This window comes from Chionomys nivalis, chromosome 2 (genome assembly GCF_950005125.1).
Source record: "Chionomys nivalis chromosome 2, mChiNiv1.1, whole genome shotgun sequence".
NCBI lineage: Eukaryota > Metazoa > Chordata > Mammalia > Rodentia > Cricetidae > Chionomys > Chionomys nivalis.
Genome location: NC_080087.1, coordinates 83,849,043 through 83,868,228, shown reverse-complemented (window position 1 = coordinate 83,868,228; position 19,186 = coordinate 83,849,043). Strand labels below are relative to the sequence as shown.

At 43.9% G+C, this 19,186-nt stretch overlaps 1 protein-coding gene across 2 annotated transcripts; it reads left to right on the top strand.

Annotated features, from left to right (window-relative positions):
* Window positions 1-2,447: 2,447 nt before the first annotated feature.
* Znf260 (zinc finger protein 260) lies at window positions 2,448-14,367 on the top strand. Of its 2 annotated transcripts, XM_057757018.1 has the most exons (4): window positions 2,448-2,560; window positions 7,704-7,884; window positions 8,079-8,234; window positions 10,240-14,367. In XM_057757018.1, exon 4 carries the CDS (start codon window positions 10,608-10,610, stop codon window positions 11,802-11,804), a length of 1,197 nt encoding a protein of 398 aa, XP_057613001.1. In that variant the 5' UTR covers window positions 2,448-2,560; window positions 7,704-7,884; window positions 8,079-8,234; window positions 10,240-10,607; the 3' UTR covers window positions 11,805-14,367. The 2 variants fall into 2 exon arrangements, with proteins under 2 accessions (XP_057613001.1, XP_057612990.1); XM_057757007.1 differs by lacking the exon at window positions 8,079-8,234.
* The last annotated feature ends 4,819 nt before the right edge of the window (window positions 14,368-19,186 follow it).

The window sequence follows — 19,186 nt, the reverse complement described above, 5'->3', positions numbered from 1 at the left end:
CAACTCCATCAAAGACCCCTACAAGGGTGAAATGTTACCTAATGACAGGAACCTCAATTTGCATGGACAGTCACCCAAAGTTTCTCTGCAACATTAGGGCATCCAACTCTGGCCAACAGGTTTGGCATATCTTATTTTATTTATTTATTTATTTATTTATTTATTTATTTATTTATTTTTGTTTTTCGAGACAGGGTTTCTCTGTGGTTTTGGAGCCTGTCCTGGAACTAGCTCTGTAGACCAGGCTGGTCTCGAACTCACAGAGATCCACCTGCCTCTGCCTCCCAAGTGCTGGGATTAAAGGCGTGCGCCACCACCGCCCGGCTAGGTTTGGCATATCTTACAGACTTTCTCTGAAGCAGGGAATTCTGAAGGGTTTTCCTATTCTATCTTGGCAAAGTTTGGAAGTCACCTTTCTTGTGTCCGTTGACTCAGTTTGGACAGTAACTGTCAGCAATTGAGGAAAGGGCAGTTTCTTTGCCCACGTGGCTAGCTTTTGCCATAAAGAAAACAACTGACTTCCTGCCCAGCTACCCGCCTGTCAGCTTTTTAATTAACTAATGAGAGTAATACATATTCACAATGAAGAACAGGATTGTTCCACAGCAACATACAGAGATATTAACAGAACCAAAAGAGCCATTAACTATGTTGACACTTAATTTTTTTTAGGCCAGCTATGTAATTCTTCAGAGGAATGTTTCCAGTACATATTTGTTAGCATTTAACACAAGGGGGAAACAAAAACTATTTTCTCTCCCAACTTCTAAGGAAGAAACAAAAATAGTTTATGAGCTTGGTGGAGTTGTGCATCCCTTTAATCCCACTGGGGAGGCAGAGTCCGGTGGATCTCTGTGAATTCAAGACCAGCCTGGTCTACTGGGTGAGTTACAGGACTGTCAGGGCTGTGCAATGTTTTCTGGAGACTTCCACTTTCAAAATGTCCAAAGAGTGCTGGGTTACAGTCCCATGGACCTTCATTGAGGAACTCTGGGTCCCCATCTCAACAATCTCAGGAAACATCTAGAACCAGGCCTTGAAGACTCCGATGGTCACATTGATCTCTACAGAGTTCAGTGGAAGATCCTGGTCTGGATTCTCTGAGATTCGCATGAGTTGCTTGTGGAGATGGTCAGTCAAGCTCATGGTCATCTTGGTCATGTCTTGTTGGCAATAAAGCCTGCCTGACTATCAAGATCTCAGCTTGGCCTCCAAGATCCCACCCTTTCATGTGAATCAGGAGTTCACTTGACACGAATGTGCTTTCTGTTCTTATTAAACGCTGTTTCCAGCAGCCAAGCCTTCAGGAACACTGCTTTCCAACTCATCAGATACTCAATGTGGAACCAATTGGGCAACTTGCTATGGTCTCTGAGAATCTCAGGAATGAACATATGAAATATCTTGGGAGTGACCATGCTGCATGAGCCTGGCTGTAGGAAGGCAATGCAACAGCAAGCCCAGCTCTTTCTTTCTTTCTCTGTCTCTCTTCTCTCTCCTCTTATACTACTCCTGTCCCCAGAGGCAGGTCTCCCCTCTTCCTTTCCTCCTTTTCCCATTCACTTTCTCCCCACCCCATAAAAACCCTCCCCTGAGCTCTATTGCATGGCATCTTTCTCTCGCGCACTGTTTTTTGTAAATTACAACAGCCACTCTCGTGTTTTCCTCGATAAATCTCAAGTGAGGTTTGTTGTGCGGTGGGATTTTGTGGTATTCCTTGACTGGGGACTGCCCGGTAACCTCTTCCTCAAAACCGGATTCTAGGGATGCTGGGAGACTTGTGGACATCATCTGCTTTGACGTGTTCACAGGCACCTCAGTTAGCTGTTTGTCCTGGTTTTCATACATAACACTAAGGTTACACATTAAAAAACACCCAACTACACACCTGCATACTGCTTTTTACATTGTTACATACAGCCACAGTCCCCATTCACAACCCTAGGACGTCCGGTTATAATAAAAAAAAAATCACAATTTCACATCTTTCTCCTGCCTGTTTCGCCTGAACCTACATTTGCAGTCTCAATTCCCACCTGGCGTTAGTTTGTGTGTCTAGAGTTAACACCAGAGTCTGGTACAACTTTATGGAGAGCTACCAAGTAGAAGCCAGAGGCGTGGGAACGTGCGATAGCTTCTGGGAAATGTAGTTCTGCACTGCTCCACGTCACCAAGATGGCTCCCGCCTCCGTTTTTACGAGAGGGTTACGTGTTATTCGGAATCTCGCCCTGCAGGCACGTAAAGCCTATTCAGTGAGTTTGAGCTGCCCTTATTAAACACGATGGCACACCACCGTCCTTCCTGGTAAAACAGTAAAAGCCGTAGTATTTGAGTCCCGGTCTCTTATTCCCTAACACCACCTACACGAGCTGGGAAAAGTTCACGGGAAAAAATTGACTAGATCCCCGAGACTTCTGGGGAATGTAGTCCACAGTCAAAAGAAGGAAATGGAGTAAGATCCGCTAGTTTAGAGCCCTGGTGGGCAGAGACCTCTGGGCGTGCTGGCAGGAGTGCGCAGGCGCAGGCTCCGTGGCTCGCCATCGTCTCCTTTGTCTGCTGGTGAGTTTTATTTGGGGGTCTGTAGGGCCGTCGTTTTCCTGGGCCCGGTCGAGCCAAAGAAGCTGTAGGGGAGGGTTTGCTGCTCCTGCAAGGGCGAGGATGCCCGAAGGGGTGAGAATCGCTTACTGTGACAGCGGAGCTGGGAACTTGGGCGGATGGGGGCTGGGGAGAGCCAGAAGCCAGGGTGGGTTTGCGGGTGGGGTGAGCTTACGTGTGAGGGTGTCCTTTGGTTGATTTAAAAAGAAACTGAATTCAAGTTAGTGAGAATACACGAATGGGAATACACTTGTCACATTTTAAGAATAACGCCTTGTTCTGGTAAACAGGAAAGGGAAAAAGATAAATTGAGTGAGTTGTTTAAAAGTTTATTTTTTTTTTTAATAAAACATGTCAGTACAAAATGAAACCAACGTTCCTTTGAAAAATCTTTTTTTTGGTAATGAAGATTTCCAAAAACTTGCTATTGGGTGCCTACAAATCTGGAGGAATTAACTTAGGACTTGGAGAAACTTGAGTCGAGCCTTTTTGAGTAGCCTTTGAGTTTATGGAATAACCCTTGGGAGGTACTTTCCACTGGTACAAATTCGGAATAACTTTAGGAAAGTTGTCCCCACCCTCGGCAGAGAGGTCCAGAAGATATTTAGTACTCAAATACTCAAAGGGCTAGGCTCTTTGCCAAATTAAAACTCTTAATTTGTTCAGATGTTCCCCATACCGAGTAGCTTTTGTTAAAGTAAAGTTTTTCTTCTGCATTTTAGAGAAGTATTTTGCCTTTTTTTTTTTTTTTTTTTTTTTTGAAAGAGGGTTTCTCTGCATAGCCCTGGTTGTCCTGGAAGGAACTCACTTTGTTGACTAGGCAGGCCTCTGCTTCCCAAGTGCTGGAATGAAAGGCCAGCACTACCATGCCTTGCACGTCACAATTATTTATTTTGAGACAGAATTTCTCTGTGTAGCCTGGCTATTCTGGAACTAGCTCTGTAAACCAGGCTGGCCTCGAACTCAGAGATTTGCCTGCTTCTGCCTTCCACATGCTGGGATTATAGCCGTGCCTCACCACTAGCCGCACTTTCCCCCCCTTGGTTTTTTTTCAGACAGGGTTTCTCTGTGTAACAGTCGTGGGTGTCCTGGAACTGCTCTGTAGACTAGGCTGGCTTTGAACTCACAGAGATCCGCCTGTCTTTGCCTCCTGACTACTGGGGTTAAAGGCGTGCGCCACCACCACCCAACTTTCGCACTTATTTTTAAAACATGTTTTTCTTTTTTTTTATTTATTAAAGATTTTATTTTTAAAGAGGTGTGTGTGTGTGTGTGTGTGTGTGTATGTGTACTTGTGGGTGCGTGGGCACATGGGAGTGCTGATGGAAGCCGGAAGAGGCCATCAGATCCCTGAAGCTGGCATTACAGCCTTTGTGAGCAGCCCTGTGTGGCTGCTGGGAGAACGGTATGTGCTCCTGACTGCTGTACTGGTTCTCCCGCCCATTAGCAAATTTTTCTGTAAGTGAAAGGGCTCGTTCCAGAACAGGTTCCAAAGCCACAGAGAAATCCTGTCTCGAAAAACAAAACAAAAAAAAAAAAAAGAAAAAAAAAAGAAAAAAAAAAAGAAAGAAATAAAAAAGGAAAAAAAAAGAAAAAGAAAAAAAACTTTTTTAGCCGGTCAGTGCTGGCTCACATCTTTAATCCCAGCACTTGGAGGCAGAGGCAGGCGGATCTCTGTGAGTTCGATGCCAGCCTGGTCTACAAGAGCTAGTCCAGGACAGGCACCAAAGCTACAGAGAAATCTTGTCTCAAAAAAAAAAAAAACATAATAATAATAAAAGAGTCAGTGTCAACAATTGGATAAATGAAGAAAAAAGTCATTCAAACTAACAAAGAAGACACAGCTTGTTTTAGTGTGTGTGTTGTGTACATCTGCATGTGGGTGTGTGCATAAGTAGTCATGAGTGCACACGTACATGTATGCATGCGTAGTATACGGGCGCTGTAGGGTAGAGACAGATGCCAGGCGTCTTGCTCTCTATTGTGTGAGTCAGGGTCTCTCTCACTGAGTGAGCCTCGCTTTCCCGCTGAGCCTGGAGCCCATTGACTCAGCAGCCTGGCTGGCCAGTAAGCTTTGGGGATCCACTTGTCTCTGCCCCTCTTCCATCTGCAGACTCAGGACCTAGTGCCTTTCCTGACCATCTCTCCAGCCCCAACTTGTTCTAAATTATCCCCTCTGATATCGCCAAGCCTAGGATTGTGGGATTTACCTTTTTTTTAACCCCTAAGTACTCCCATCTACTGCGGTTTTCTCAGAAACAGATTACAGAGGTCTATTTTTGAGGAGTCTTTTTCTAATTTTTTTAAACTTTCTTTTTATATATTCTTTGTGTCTTTCATATCACGCATTTCAATCCTGTTCATCTCCCTGCCCCTTCATATCTGCCTTCTGCCCTTGCAACCCCCCAAATAGAATAAAATTTAAGAAATAAAAAGGAAAAAATCTCGTTATGGAAGCCACACTGTGACACAGTCACACAAGTAAACCTGTTGGTCCATATAGCTTTACTTGCAAGTGTTCATTGCAAAGAGTCATTGGTCTGGCTCAAGGCCTCTGATTTTTCCTACACTATCAGTGCTGGGCCCTCACCGGGACTCCTCTTGGATACCCTGTTGTTGCCCAGTGTCATGGAGATCCTGCAGCTTTGGGTCTGGAGGACCAGCCCCTCACGTGCTTCCACAGGTAATAGATGAGGTGGGTGTTGGGGTGGGCCAGTTCATAGTCCTGGTTCTGGGCCTGAGTGGTTGCTGGTTGGTCAACCCACCAGCTGTCCCCTGCCCTCACCACCAGGGTGAGCTGTCTAGTCCTGCCCCAGCTAGTTCACCCCTTGCAGCAATGAGCTTGGGGCGGGGCAGTTCTCATGTTTCCAGGCTCAGGGACAGCTCTTCCACACCTGGACCATCGGGGCCAGCTCTACTGTGTTGCCCAGGCAAGGTGCAGGGGCCACTTTCCTTAGTGCTGCAGCTGGTGAGGGCAGGGACAGCTCTTCGCTCTTATGACCTCAGGGCCATCTCTCCCACCTGCCACGGGGTGGGGTGGGGGGCAATCTTTCACCTACCCACACCACCAGATGGCAGATGAGGGGCAAGGCCGGGTCTCCCATGCTAATGTTCTCTGGGTAATTAATTCACTGGTACCTGTCAGTAGCTCTGTTGTGCTGCCCAGGTGAGGTGCAGGTCCACCTTCCTGAGTGATTTTTTTTTATATGTATGGGTGTAATTGTTTTTTCTTCAGGTTTTTTTTTTTTTTTCTCTTTGGGGGCCTGTCACCCAGCTCCCAAATAAATATGAATGCCTGGTCTTAGCTTGGCTTATTATCTACCTTTTGCCTCTAGGCCTTTACCTTTCTCTATTCTATATCTTTCTTCCAGTTACTCTGTGGCTGGTTGTGTCCTGGGTAGCTGGCCCCTGCCATCCTCCTCTCCTTTTCCTTTTCTCTCTCCTCCTCCTCCTCATCTACTTCTGTTCAGTCTCTCTGCCTGCCAGCCCCACCCATTTCTGTCTCCTGTCCAGCTATTGGCTGTTCTGCTTCTTACCAGACCAATCAGGTGTTTTAGGCAGGCAAAGTAACATAGCTTCACAGAGTTAAACAAATGTAGCATAAAATAATGCAACATATCTTTTATCATTAAATAAATATTCCACAGCATAAACGAATGTAACATATCTTAAACTAATATTCCACAACATACGGGTTTTTGCCTACATGTATGTCTATGTATCATATGCATACAATATGCACAGAGGCCAGAAGAGGACACTGGATCTTATAGACCTGGCATTCTAATGGTTTGTGAGCTGTCCTGCCGGTGCTAGGAACTGAACCTGGGTCCTCCGAAAGAGCAGCCATTGTTCTTAACTGCTGAGCCATCTTTCACGCCCCCTTTCTTTTTGGGGCTCAAGGTGGGGGTCTCACTATGTAATTCTGGCTGTCTGGAACTCACTTTATAGACCAGGCTGGCCTCAAATTTATAGAAATGTGCCTGCCTCTGACTCCTGATTAAAAGTGTGTGCTACTACTCCCAGCCCCTCTTTAACTTTTAAAGACAGTTTCTCATGTAGCACAGGCTGGAACTCACTATGTAACTGACCTTGAACTTCTGCTCCTCCAGCCTCTGTCACCTGAGTACCTGTACCAGTTTATAGTCTCTTTTTTCCAATTGTGTGTGTGTTGTGCATGTGTTTTTCATGTATGTTGACACATATTGGTGTGGAAGGGCATGTGCACATGAGTTTGCCTGCATGTGGGTGTGTCTTACACTGATGTTAGGAATCACCCTCCATCTACATGAGTGTGCCTGCGTGTGGGTGTGTCTTACACTGATGTTAGGAATCACCCTCCATCTATTTTGTTGCTTTGGTTTTTCGAGACAGGGTTTCTCTGTAGCTTTGGAGCCTGTCCTGGAACTAGCTCTGTAGACCAGGCTGGCCTTGAACTCACAGAGATCCGCCTGCCTCTGCCTCCCCAGTACTGGGATTAAAGGCGTGCGCCACGACTTCCCAGCTCCCTCCATCTACTTTTCACTTTACTCATTAAGGCATTTTCTCTCCGCCACACTCAAGTGCCTATGGCTAGTGCTCCTAGCCAGCGCTCTCGGGGTTCCTTCTCTGCCCTCTGACAATGGATCCTAGGGAGCCAAACACCTATCTTCATGCCTGCTGTTACAAATACTTTAACCACTGAGCCATTTCTCTGGCCTTCTATTTACTTTTTTGAGACAGGTAGCCTAGTCTTTCCTCAAACTCTCCATCTTCCTGCCTTGATTTCCTAGTTCCCACTCCTGCCTTAAACCTGTTGCGGGGGTTGTGGGGAAGATAAGACAGCAGTTTGCCTTCATTTGGAAGCGAGGCCACCTGTGACAGCTGCCCAGACATCATGGTGAGATGGCAGTTTGGGCAACCTCAGAAAAGTCCGTGTCATAGTTTCTCTGTATAACTTAAATTCTGAAAATGAAATACCTTGTGTTACCCATGTCCGAAGTACATTTTGGTTTCAGGCAGAATTTTGGGCTTATCCTGAATGCAAACTGCAAACGCTCTTGCCCTTTGCTCATGGGCCTGATTGCTCCGAGGCTCCTAGACGCACGGAACTTGGTTGTTTTTGCAGGCCAGCGGAGCGGAAGTTTGCCTGCCCTTCAAACCTCTCCTGAGTTCTGAGGCCTCAGCCTGACTTGCAGCTGCTGCTTTGATTTCCAGAGATATCAGCGTCCTGAAGCACTTTCTCTTTGCAAGTTTAGAGTCTACACTTCAAACAGAAACGGTGGGTGGTTGAGAAGTTAAGTCCGCAGGTGAGTGGAAGCCTTGTATAATGTTCAGTGTCCTGGGTGCAGTGAGACTTTGCAACCGCCTAGGGGTTTTTAGTTGTTTTGTTTGTTTTTTGTTTTTTCCAATCAGCTCAGCCCCATTTGGAGGGGCGATTGCTGAAAATCCTTTGGATAGGTCAGTGATCCAGGCTCTGCTTTCCTTTCCTCACCCTCTACAGGATTGGTTGCTCTTGTAACTTCTCTGCTGTATGCCAGCCCCCCTCCTTCACTTCCAGGCCTAATTTTAATGGCTGCTCCTGTACCTCCAGTCTCATCTCCATAGGCACCTGCACTCGTGTGTCCACACACTAACACCTGTTAAGACAAACATGCAGGTATTTTTCCTTGTTTTAACTCCCTGACCAACACCGCATGGCAGCTATTTGAGTGGCGTTGCCATAGTGTGCTAGGTATTCTGTGTAACCTAAAAGGGATTTAACTGTAGGAGGACATGCATAGATTGTCTGCAGAGATGCCCTGTAGATGCCCAGGGATGACTCGGTAGCCAGCTGTTTTGGCTCAGTCTTTCCTCACCCTGAACTACAAATCGGCAGCCACGTAAGTTACTTCTTATTGTTGTTGAGACAGGGTTTCAATATGTATCCTTTGTTGTCCTGGAACTTGCTGTGTAGCTCAGGCTAGCCTCTAACTCACAGAGCAGGAGTTGAGGGTATTAGCTATTCATTTATATTCATAAATATCTACTCTTCCCCAATTATAGTTTATAGTTATCTAATTAAAATTTTTTCTTTTTTAATAACTTATTTCTTTATTTATTTATTATTTTTGGGTTTTTAGAGACAGGGTTTCTCTGTAGCTTTGGAGCCTGTCCTGAAACTAGCTCTTGTAGGCCAGGCTGGCCTTGAACTCATAAGATCCGCCTGCCTCTGCCTCCTGAGTCCTGGGATTAAAGGCGTGCGCCACCACCACCTGGTTATAATTTTTGACAGGAGGTCTCTGTCTGTAGTCCAGGCTCCCTGGAGTTAGCTCAAGCTAACTTTGGACATGACTAGCTTTTAAACATGTGGCACTCCTTCTGCCCTTGTCTCCCATTGCTGAGGCTGCATTTGTGACTGTATAATCTTTTGGTTGAGATGTGTCTCAGATTAATTTTGTCTTTGCCTGACACCTTATTTGCAGTCTTTCTGGTCAAGCTAGCTCAGTGCTCTCTGAGCCTTCAGTTTCCCAAAGGCTCTTTACCCTCTGGTGTTTAGTGTTCATCCCCCATGCCCTTAGTCCTTTTTATTACCATTTTAGTGGGATTTCAAGAAACATAGAGAAAAATGCATTTAAAAAATATTGTTAGCCAGGAATGGTGGCGCACACCTTTAATCCAGGACTCCGGAGGCAGAGGCAGGTGGATCTCTGTGCATTTAGAGGCCAGCCTGGTCTACAAACCGAGTTCCAGGACGGCCAGGATTGTTATACAGAGAAACCCTAACTCGAAAAACAAAGCAAAACAATGTATTTATTTATTTATTATACATTATACTTATATTTATTATATATATTGTTTCTTTTTCACCCTGTCATCGTATGCACTATCAGTCTTAAGTGTTCGTCCTGGTGGTTGTCTAGGCTTTTAATGTTTTCTCTTATTTTACTTACTAATGATATGTGCAAGATACATTGACAAACAGTTAAAGCTGCACATATCTGGAGATGTTACTGTATTTCTGCTTTCATGTGAAAAGGCTAGACTTCAAGAGTTTAGGTTTCTTTGTCTTTGAGTTAGTTTTTTTGCCTTTCTTCCTCCGTCCCTCCCTTTCTCTCTCTCCCCTTTTTCATCTTTCCTCTTCTCTCTCTCCTTCCTTTTCTCTCTCTCCTTCCTTCCTTCCCTCCCTCCCTCCCTCCCTCCCTCCCTCCCTCCCTCCCTCCCTCCCTCCCTCCCTCCCTCCCTTCCTTCCTTTCTTTTTCCCAAGACAGCCCTGGCTCATCCTAGCACTCTCTGTAGCCCAGGCTGGCCTCAGATTCAGAGATCTGCCTGCCCCTGCCTCCCAAGTGCTGGGATTAATGGCATGTGCCACCACCTTCTGAATGTTAGCCTTGTGTTTAAGGAAGAGTCTCATCTGTAGCCAGGTTGGCCTGGAATTCACTATCTAACCCATGTTGGTCCTAACTGTCAGTGTCACGAGCTCTGGGTTATGTGACCTACCATGTGTGACTTAAATAGGTTTTTTGTAATAGCACATTTCTGCAATTTTATTAGTAAAAATGGGAGAATTCAGTTTGTTAAGGATGTTAATGATAAGGTAAATTATTGGATACTTACTACATTCTAGACACCAACAGTTTTACTCTTGTTAATTCTTTTAGTAACTTTTTGTTGTTGTCTTTTAGAAGCAGAGAAGGACACAGGATGAAAGACTTGCAAGTAAAGTCCCATCTTTCTCTATAGAAAGAGACTAAAAATTTTTTTGGAAGACCTAGGATACAGAGTATTTTCCTCTGGGCACAGACATTGCATGTGGGGCTCAGCTGAAGAAAATGTGAACTGTAATTTCTCCACATTCATAATTTACTTGTGCAAGTAAGAGCAACTGTAAGAAAGAACCATTAACATAAAGGCGGTGCTGTATTTCTGTCCCTTGTCACCCCATCTCAGGCCACTCATGTAAACAGCTTCACTAGATATACATCTAGTGCATGTGGCAAAGCTTCCATCCTGTCTCAGTAGACGCTAGGAGAAAACCCTTGTGCGTGACAGAATGTTGGAAAGTCTTCATCCCGAGTCAGACCTTCTGCATGATGGACTCGATCCTGGAGAGAAACTTTATGAATGTAATGAATGTAGAAAAACCTTTAGCCTAAAAGAAAGCTTTGTAGAGCATAAGAAAATGCACAGTGGAGAGAACTCACATGAATGTACAGAATGTGGCAAAGCGTTTTCTCGAGTCTCATCACTTACTGTACATATGAGAAGTCATGCACGGAGGAAATCATATAAATGTGGAAAAGCCTTCAGCCAGAGAGGAAACCTCCTTTCTCCTCAGAAGCAACATGCTGAAGAGAAAACCTCCATTCAGATGACAGCCCCCCTCAGAAATCAGAGAAGCACGGGGAACAAACCATTTGCATGTAAGGAATGTGGGAAAGCTTTTAATGGCAAAGCATATCTCAAAGAGCATGAGAAAATTCATACAGGAGAGAAGCCATTTGAATGTAATCAGTGTGGAAGAGCCTTCAGCCAGAAGCAGTACCTCCTGAAGCATCAGAACATCCACAGTGGAAAGAAACCTTTTAAATGTAACGAGTGTGGTAAGGCTTTTAGCCAAAAAGAGAACCTCATTATCCACCAGAGAATCCACACTGGAGAGAAACCCTACGAATGCAAAGGGTGTGGGAAGGCCTTCATTCAGAAATCAAGCCTCATCAGACACCAGAGAAGTCACACTGGAGAGAAACCGTACACATGTAAGGAGTGTGGGAAAGCCTTCAGTGGCAAATCCAACCTCACCGAGCATGAGAAAATCCATATCGGAGAGAAGCCCTACAAATGTAACGAATGTGGGACGATTTTCCGGCAGAAGCAGTATCTCATCAAACATCACAACATCCATACGGGCGAAAAACCCTACGAATGTAATAAGTGCGGAAAAGCCTTTTCTCGAATTACGTCACTCATTGTGCACGTGAGGATTCATACAGGCGATAAACCCTATGAATGTAAAATCTGTGGGAAAGCCTTCTGTCAGAGCTCCTCTCTCACGGTGCACATGAGGAGCCATACGGGTGAGAAGCCCTACGGCTGTAACGAGTGTGGGAAGGCCTTTTCTCAGTTCTCAACTCTTGCTTTACACATGAGAATCCACACAGGTGAGAAGCCGTACCAGTGTAGTGAGTGTGGGAAGGCTTTCAGCCAGAAGTCACACCACATCAGACACCAGAGAATCCATATTCATTAAAGCTCTATAAATGCCTTAGCTTTAGGAATGCTTGAGCAGAATGTATGGTTGGTAATATATCAAAAGATTTATCTTACATTAAAGTTACATAAATGTAGGCAATCCTATAGTGACTCAAAACTTAAGTGTAAAGATATTTAATAAGATGTATCACAGTGTTATATACTTCACAGGCTCTCACAATCAAAGTTATTAGTATAATTTTTTGTTGTTTTCTTTCTCTGTAGCTTTGGAGCCTGTCCTGGAACTCACTTGATGGTAGACCAGGCTGGCCTCAAATTCACAGAGATCCATCTGTCTCTGCTTCCCAAGCGCTGGGATTAAAGTTGTGCACCACCACCACCCAGCTAAGTGCTATAATTTTGACACCCTTCTCAATGAGCTTAGAGTACAGTGATTCCAAGTATTACAGTCTCAGAAAGTTTATCATATGTATTAATATAATATGAGCAATATAAGTTTTGGAATTAAGAGGTAAAAATATTTTTGACATATGCTTTTCTATATGGGTCATTTGTAAAAACCACTTTTCAAAGAAGGCATTTTGGGACAGAGTCTCCCTGTGTAGATAGCCCAGGGCGACCTTAAACTCACTACATAGCCCAAGTTGGCCTCAAGTTTCTGGTGATTTGGTTACTCAGCCTCCCAATGCTGTAATTACAGATATCCATCACCATGATGACTTACAAGTCTTTGTTAATAGAAATGTATAAAGTTGAGGCCACGACAGAATATTGAATCTAGAAATATGAATGAATTCATGGAGGATTGGTAATTGGTTCTGGCAATATCCCAGATCAGTACAAAAATCATGGATGACTTAAAAAATAATCTCAGGATAATCAGCTTTTGTGTGGGAAAATAATAGATCTCTGAAGTCTTCATTTATTAAAGTATTTCTTAGGATCCAGTGTCTTTGCAGAAAGGAGAGCCTTGTTTAAGAACTTTCTAAGTGGATGGTTTCTGATACTTGAATAGGAACGAAATTTTAGAATCTTCAGGTGTTGTTCTTGAGCATTTATACTTATTCTCAAGAAACTGATGCTTACGTAGGAGCTGTGCACCAGTCAGTCTGCTCATCCAGAAACTGATGCTCACGTAGGGAGCTGTGCACCAGTCTGCTCATCCAGAAACTGATGCTCACGTAGGAGCTGTGCACCAGCCAGTCTGCTCATCCGGAAACTGATGCTCACGTAGGAGCTGTGCCCAATCAGTCTGCTCATCCAGAAACTGATGCTCACATAGGAGCTGTGCCCAGTCAGTCTGCTCATCCAGAAACTGATGCTCACGTAGGGAGCTGTGCACCAGTCAGTCTCTTCATCCAGAAACTGATGCTCACGTAGGGAGCTGTGCACCAGTCTCTTCATCCAGAAACTGATGCTCACGTAGGGAGCTGTGCACCAGTCTCTTCATCCAGAAACTGATGCTCACGTAGGGAGCTGTGCACCAGTCAGTCTCTTCATCCAGAAACTGATGCTCACGTAGGGAGCTGTGCACCAGTCTCTTCATCCAGAAACTGATGCTCACGTAGGGAGCTGTGCACCAGTCAGTCTGCTCATCCAGAAACTGATGCTCACGTAGGAACTGTGCCCAGTCAGTCTGCTCATCCAGAAACTGATGCTCACGTAGGGAGCTGTGCACCAGTCAGTCTCTTCATCCAGAAACTGATGCTCACGTAGGGAGCTGTGCCCAGTCAGTCTGTTCATTGCAGCATGAGTTACGGTAGCAAAAATCAGGCGCAGGTATTTGTTGCTTATGAAGTAGATGAATAAAATTTAACAGTTATAGAGTAGAATATTCCAGCAGCTAGACACAACTGGTTAAATTTATGTAATAACATCAAAAGGAAAAGAAAAATCAGCATGAAGAAAATTGAATTGATGGATATATTGAGATGATTCCTGTGTAAATTTGAATAAAACCAACTTGTTGACTCTGGTACAAAGCATTGCTTATGGGAAACACTTTTCTCTAAAACTAGAATTGGGAGGATATGTATTCAGTTCCCCAAAAGTGGCCATTGCTGTCATAGTACGAATGGAGTTCTGTAGAAGTGGAAGGTGACAAAGCAGGGTAATTATATGCTACTCCAAGTTCATATCTAAATATCTACTTTTCATTAAAAATAAAGGTTCCGAATAAATGTAACAAATTGATAGTTCTACATTGTAGCAACATATATTCTGTGCTATTTTTCTTAAAAAGATAGCTATGGATGAAATACATATTATTACAAGAGTCCCCATGGTAAGTGTGGGATACACCCCACGGTACCTGGTGGACACCTGAAGTATACTATTAACTGTTAGGTTTTCCTATGTACATATATGCCTGGGGTGAAGTTTATTAGTACCACAGGAGTCTAACAGCAACTTTTTACACAGCATTGTAACCGCAGCTTCTGTCTTTCCCCTCTTATTGAGAACCTTCATGTCTTCACAGAAGCACAACTTCACCTGCGCATCAATGTTCTTGGGCTTTGGAGCCATTGTTGAGTGAAGAAAGTGTTCTGTGTAGTTTCTGTCCACTGATTGGACCCAGACGAATAAAATTTGGAAAAGTCCTGCCCTGATCTGGTTGTTTTCGTGTGCTATGGGGTTGGTCCTTTTGCTGGGGCCTGGATTTTTTGGTGCTCTAGACCATGCCAAGAGATTGGTGATTCTGTCCTTAGGTGTGATGAGTTGGAAGTGGTGTCGTAGTTACCATGACTGACTGGAGCAGGAAAAACCAAAAACCTGTAGAATGTCATCAACTTTCATTCTCCCCGTTTGTCTGACTATATTAAAACTAGAATTTGACCTTTATATGCCCCCTCCCATCCCTTATCTCTCTTATCTTCCTTATCTCTCTTAAACACACAAGGCTAACTTTGAATTCATAGCAGTTCTCCTGCCTCAGTCTTGGATTACAAGGGTCAGCCATTGTGCTAGACCTCACACTTGGTCATATGTCTTAGGTGTAAGGTAACTCAAGAGAAGGGCTAGCATACCTTCAGCTTTGTCTGAGCCTACTGTTTCATGTAGCATGGCACTCTAAACTGGCCTCATGCTTTATTCCATTCCATGAGTGATTTTCCGTAGGATTGGAAAAAAAATTCAAAGAAACTACAGTCCGATCTAGAAGAACAAATGAGAAATCCCTTTACCTAGTTTCTAAAACAGTTTCTAAAAGGTTGAATACCTAACTTTTGAAAGCTCAAATCTTAGGAGAAAGGTTGTTTATGGCCACTCTAGAGAAGGTGGAGATTGGGACTACTCTGAAAACGAGCAATAAGTGGGCTCTTCCTACCCAATTCAAACTACCAGTCCAGTTGTTATCCTCAAATTCATTTCTCTCTCTCTCTCTCTCTCTCTCTCTCTCTCTCTCTCTCTCTCTCTCTCTCTCTCTCTCTCTGGGATAGAGCACGATGGTTGTTCTGAGACAGCCTTGCTGACCTTGAGCTCACAGATCCATCTGCTTCTGTCTCCTGAATGCTGGAATTAAGGATGTGTACCACTGTGTTTGGCCCACATTTTCTTCTAGGGAAACGTGTGGGGGACGGGGTCTTTTATAACCTAGGTTGTTCTTAAACCTGCTACATAGCCAGGAATAACCTTGAACATTGGATCCTCTGTCTGTTCCTCCCAAGTTCTGGGATTTCAGACATGCTCTAGTATGCCCAGATGCTAGGTAAGTAACATACAGACTGACCAGCATTCCAGCTGTCAAACCCACGTTCACGTTCGTTCAGGCCCCTTAGGTATACTCACATGAAGAAACCCATGTGAGTCTAACTCACCTTGCCTGGAGGGGCCATATTTGGGAGAATGTTCTGCTTTGCAGTGTAGCTAAAGACAGACATGGTATCACACACAAGGGGTCAGCTTGCAGCCTCAACTTCTTTTCAGCCAGTAATAGTCCATTCATGAGGGCGGAACTATTGCAAGGAGGGCTGCTTGTTTGAACCGGCCGCCCAGAACTGAAATAACCACATAGAAACTGTATTAATTAAAACACCGCTTGGCCCTTTAGCTCTAGCTTTTTATAGGCTAACTCTTATATTAATTTAACCCATTTCTATTAATCTGTATATCACCACATGGCAATGGCTTACTGGGTAAAATTCCTAGCATCTGTCTCAGGTGGATGCATGGCATCTCTCTGACTCCGCCCTTCTTCCTCCCAGCATTCATTTCCATCTTCCCCGCCTACCTAAGTTCTGCCCTATCAACAGGCCAAGACAGTTTATTCATTAACCAAGAAAAGCAACACACAGACAGAAGGACCTCCCACACCACAGAGCTCTCCTGGTGTGTCTGGGTATAGTCTCTCACCCCAGCAGACAGGCTCAAATGTGTAATCCTGGCTGACCTGGAACTTCCTTTGTCCAGGCTGGCCTCAGACTCATAGAGATCTACCTATCTCTGCCTCCTGAGTGCTGGGATATAAGGCATATATCACCATGCCTGGCTATGGTCCAATTCTTAACGCTTGCTTTTGAAAACTAAAATTACAACATATTTGTAAGGGGATACATTCAAATCACAGCAAAGTGCAACTGATTTTGTAGCCTGCAAATTTGGCAATTTATTCATTTTTTTAAAGATTTATTTATTATGTATACAACATTCTGCCTCCATGTATGCCCACATGCCAGAGAAGAGCACCAGATCTCATTACAGATTGTTGTGAGCCACCATGTGGTTGCTGGGAATTGAACTCAGGACCTCTAGAAGAGCAGCCAGTGCTCTTAACTATTGAGCCATCTCTCCAGCCCCCAATTTATTCATTGTTTACATGGATTTTTAAAAATATTTTTAAGATTTTTGTTTTACACGTATGAGTGTTTTGCCTACATATATGTTTGTGCGGGTCAAAACTCAGAAGAGGACTTCAGATTTCCAGATCCTGGAACTGGTGTTATAGACAGTTTCAAGCTCCAAAGTGTGCTGGGAATCAAATCAATGTCTTCAGCAAGAGCCACAAGAGCTCTTCAGTAACCACTGAGCCATCTCTCCAGCCCCACAATGTTTCTTTTGTTCGTTTTCAGATAGACTCAGTAACCAGGGTAGCCTACAATTCACAGTTCTCAAGCCCCAGCCTCTCTAGTGTTGAGCCATGTACCGCCATACTGAGCTAGATAGAATACATTTCCTTAATACTTGATAACTATGTGCTTGAGAGTGAAAATACTAGACACCAACGTTTGCAATGGAGTAATTTTATGAATTACTGGGATTGGTCAAATAAAAGCCTTCAGTTTGCCTATGCCTCCTGGGTGTGTATTGGTTAGACACCTCTATAGGTCCAGAGGCTCTGGCAAAGCTCAAAGCCTTTGTCACTCAGTTGGTCCCTGAAGGTCATAGAAAGATACAAAAGATGGGTGAGTTTGCAGGAAAGAACAGGCCACAACTATTAGAAGTAGCCCAGAAATGTTTGATGTCAGAGATCTTTACAAAAGGACCAATGTCAGGGTCCAGCCCCGACATAAATCATTTCTCATGCCAGAGTGGAGGTGCATTAGCATTCTGTTTCCTAGGTAGCGTGGAGAATGACTTAGGTCACATCTACAACTGTGCCTGCTCTGTCACATAGACTGAACAACACCTCTTCCCCAGGCTATCTCCTGAATTACAATAGAAGGGCAGAATGACATGAGCATATCCTGACAATTTGCTTAGGATGGCGTCAGGCTCTCTCACTACGTAAAGCTAGGTGACCACCTTCTGTGTGGCAGGAGCAAATTGTGTCTTGCCAGGTTGCTCAGAATCCTGGCTGCCATACAGTGTAGAAATATGGGCCTGTATAATCCAGCCCCTACAGACCAATGCAACTACTGAAAAGAAATGGGTCATCGGAAAAATGAATGCCCATGATAGAAACAGGTAGATAACCTCCTCCCATACCCAAGCCAATCCTAGCAAAGTCAAACATCCAGTTGTCTGGCTTTAGAGGAACAAATAATTCAGTAGCCACACCTTTGGTCAAACAGCCTTGAGCAAGAATAGATTTGAATTCTCTAATCTTTAGTCAAGATGCAAGGGATCCAAAAGTGGGCCTTCGCTCATAGTGCAGCTAAGGCCTGGAGCTATGCCCATTTGTGTCTAGCAATACCCCATGGCTTGGAAGCAGGGAAGGGGTTTGGTTTTACATCAGGCACCTCCTTGAAGTAGGCATACTTACTCCTCGTCAGTCAGTCTGTAATACCCCTTGTTTGCCTGTCTGAAAGTCTGGATGGAATTCAAGACTAAAGATTGGTACTCAAAAGATGTATCCTTTTCCATCCTCCTGTTAAAATTGAGTCAGCCCATCTTATTTGAATGGGCTGAGCCTGAACTGAAGCTATTGGGACAGCTAACCTGGACCAGATTGCCAGAGTTCAAAACCTCTCCCACCATCTTCAATGAAGCCCTAAGTCAGGATTTATCTCTTTTTCAGTAACTACCCAAAGATAGCCTGGCTTCAATATGTGAATAATTTATTATTGTCAGCTAAAAATGAGGACTGTTTGGGAATTCAAGGCCTTTTGGGAACTTTAGTCCAGTTAGGCTGGACTTTTAAAAGAGAAATGCAGATTTGCTTGTTCTAGGCTACCTACTTGGGATATGAACGGAGATAAGGGAGAAGACTGCATAGTGGCTCTAATGCAAATCCCAGCTCCAACTGTCGGAGTACAACCCCAACATAAATTATCTTTCTGGACCGGTGTAGAGGCACGGGAATAATTGAGACACAGTTTACACAGCAATATCGGAAGGGAATCTCAGGGTTCATTCAAATACTGAAGATCACCCGTGTTTATTTTTTTTTTCAAACATAAAAATAAATACATTTATTAACGGTAGGAAAGCTACACTTGCTATCAAATCTCACATAATAAACACAGCAAAAAGAGCAACTTCTTGATATTCTGATACAGTATCTTCAAAGCCTGTCCTATACAGTCCTTACCCCATACCCACATAAAGTATCCATGTCACAGGCAGAAAAATGCCTTATCACTGAAACAGATTTCCTGGTTTTCAGCTTTATGTTTTTACAGATACACTTCAAATACTAGGAAGAAAGTCAACAACAAAAGCTGAACATGGTAGCACATTTCTAGGAGAAGCAGGAGCAGGCAGAGCTGTAAAATCAAGGCCAGCCTCTTCCACATAGTGAGTTCCAGGCCAGCCAGGCCTACAAAGAGAAACCAACCCCCTCATCTTTAAAAGAAGAAAAACAGAAAAATAGCAAAAAAAGAAAAAAGAAAAAGAAAAACAGCAAGAACACAATATTCATTCCTAAAATAAATGTCTTTTTATATATAATATCTTTTATTAATATTTCATACAATGGCGAATACATAGAAAGTTCTGAAGTCTATCAAGCTGACCAGCTAACTTGCTTGCTTGAGCGTGTTT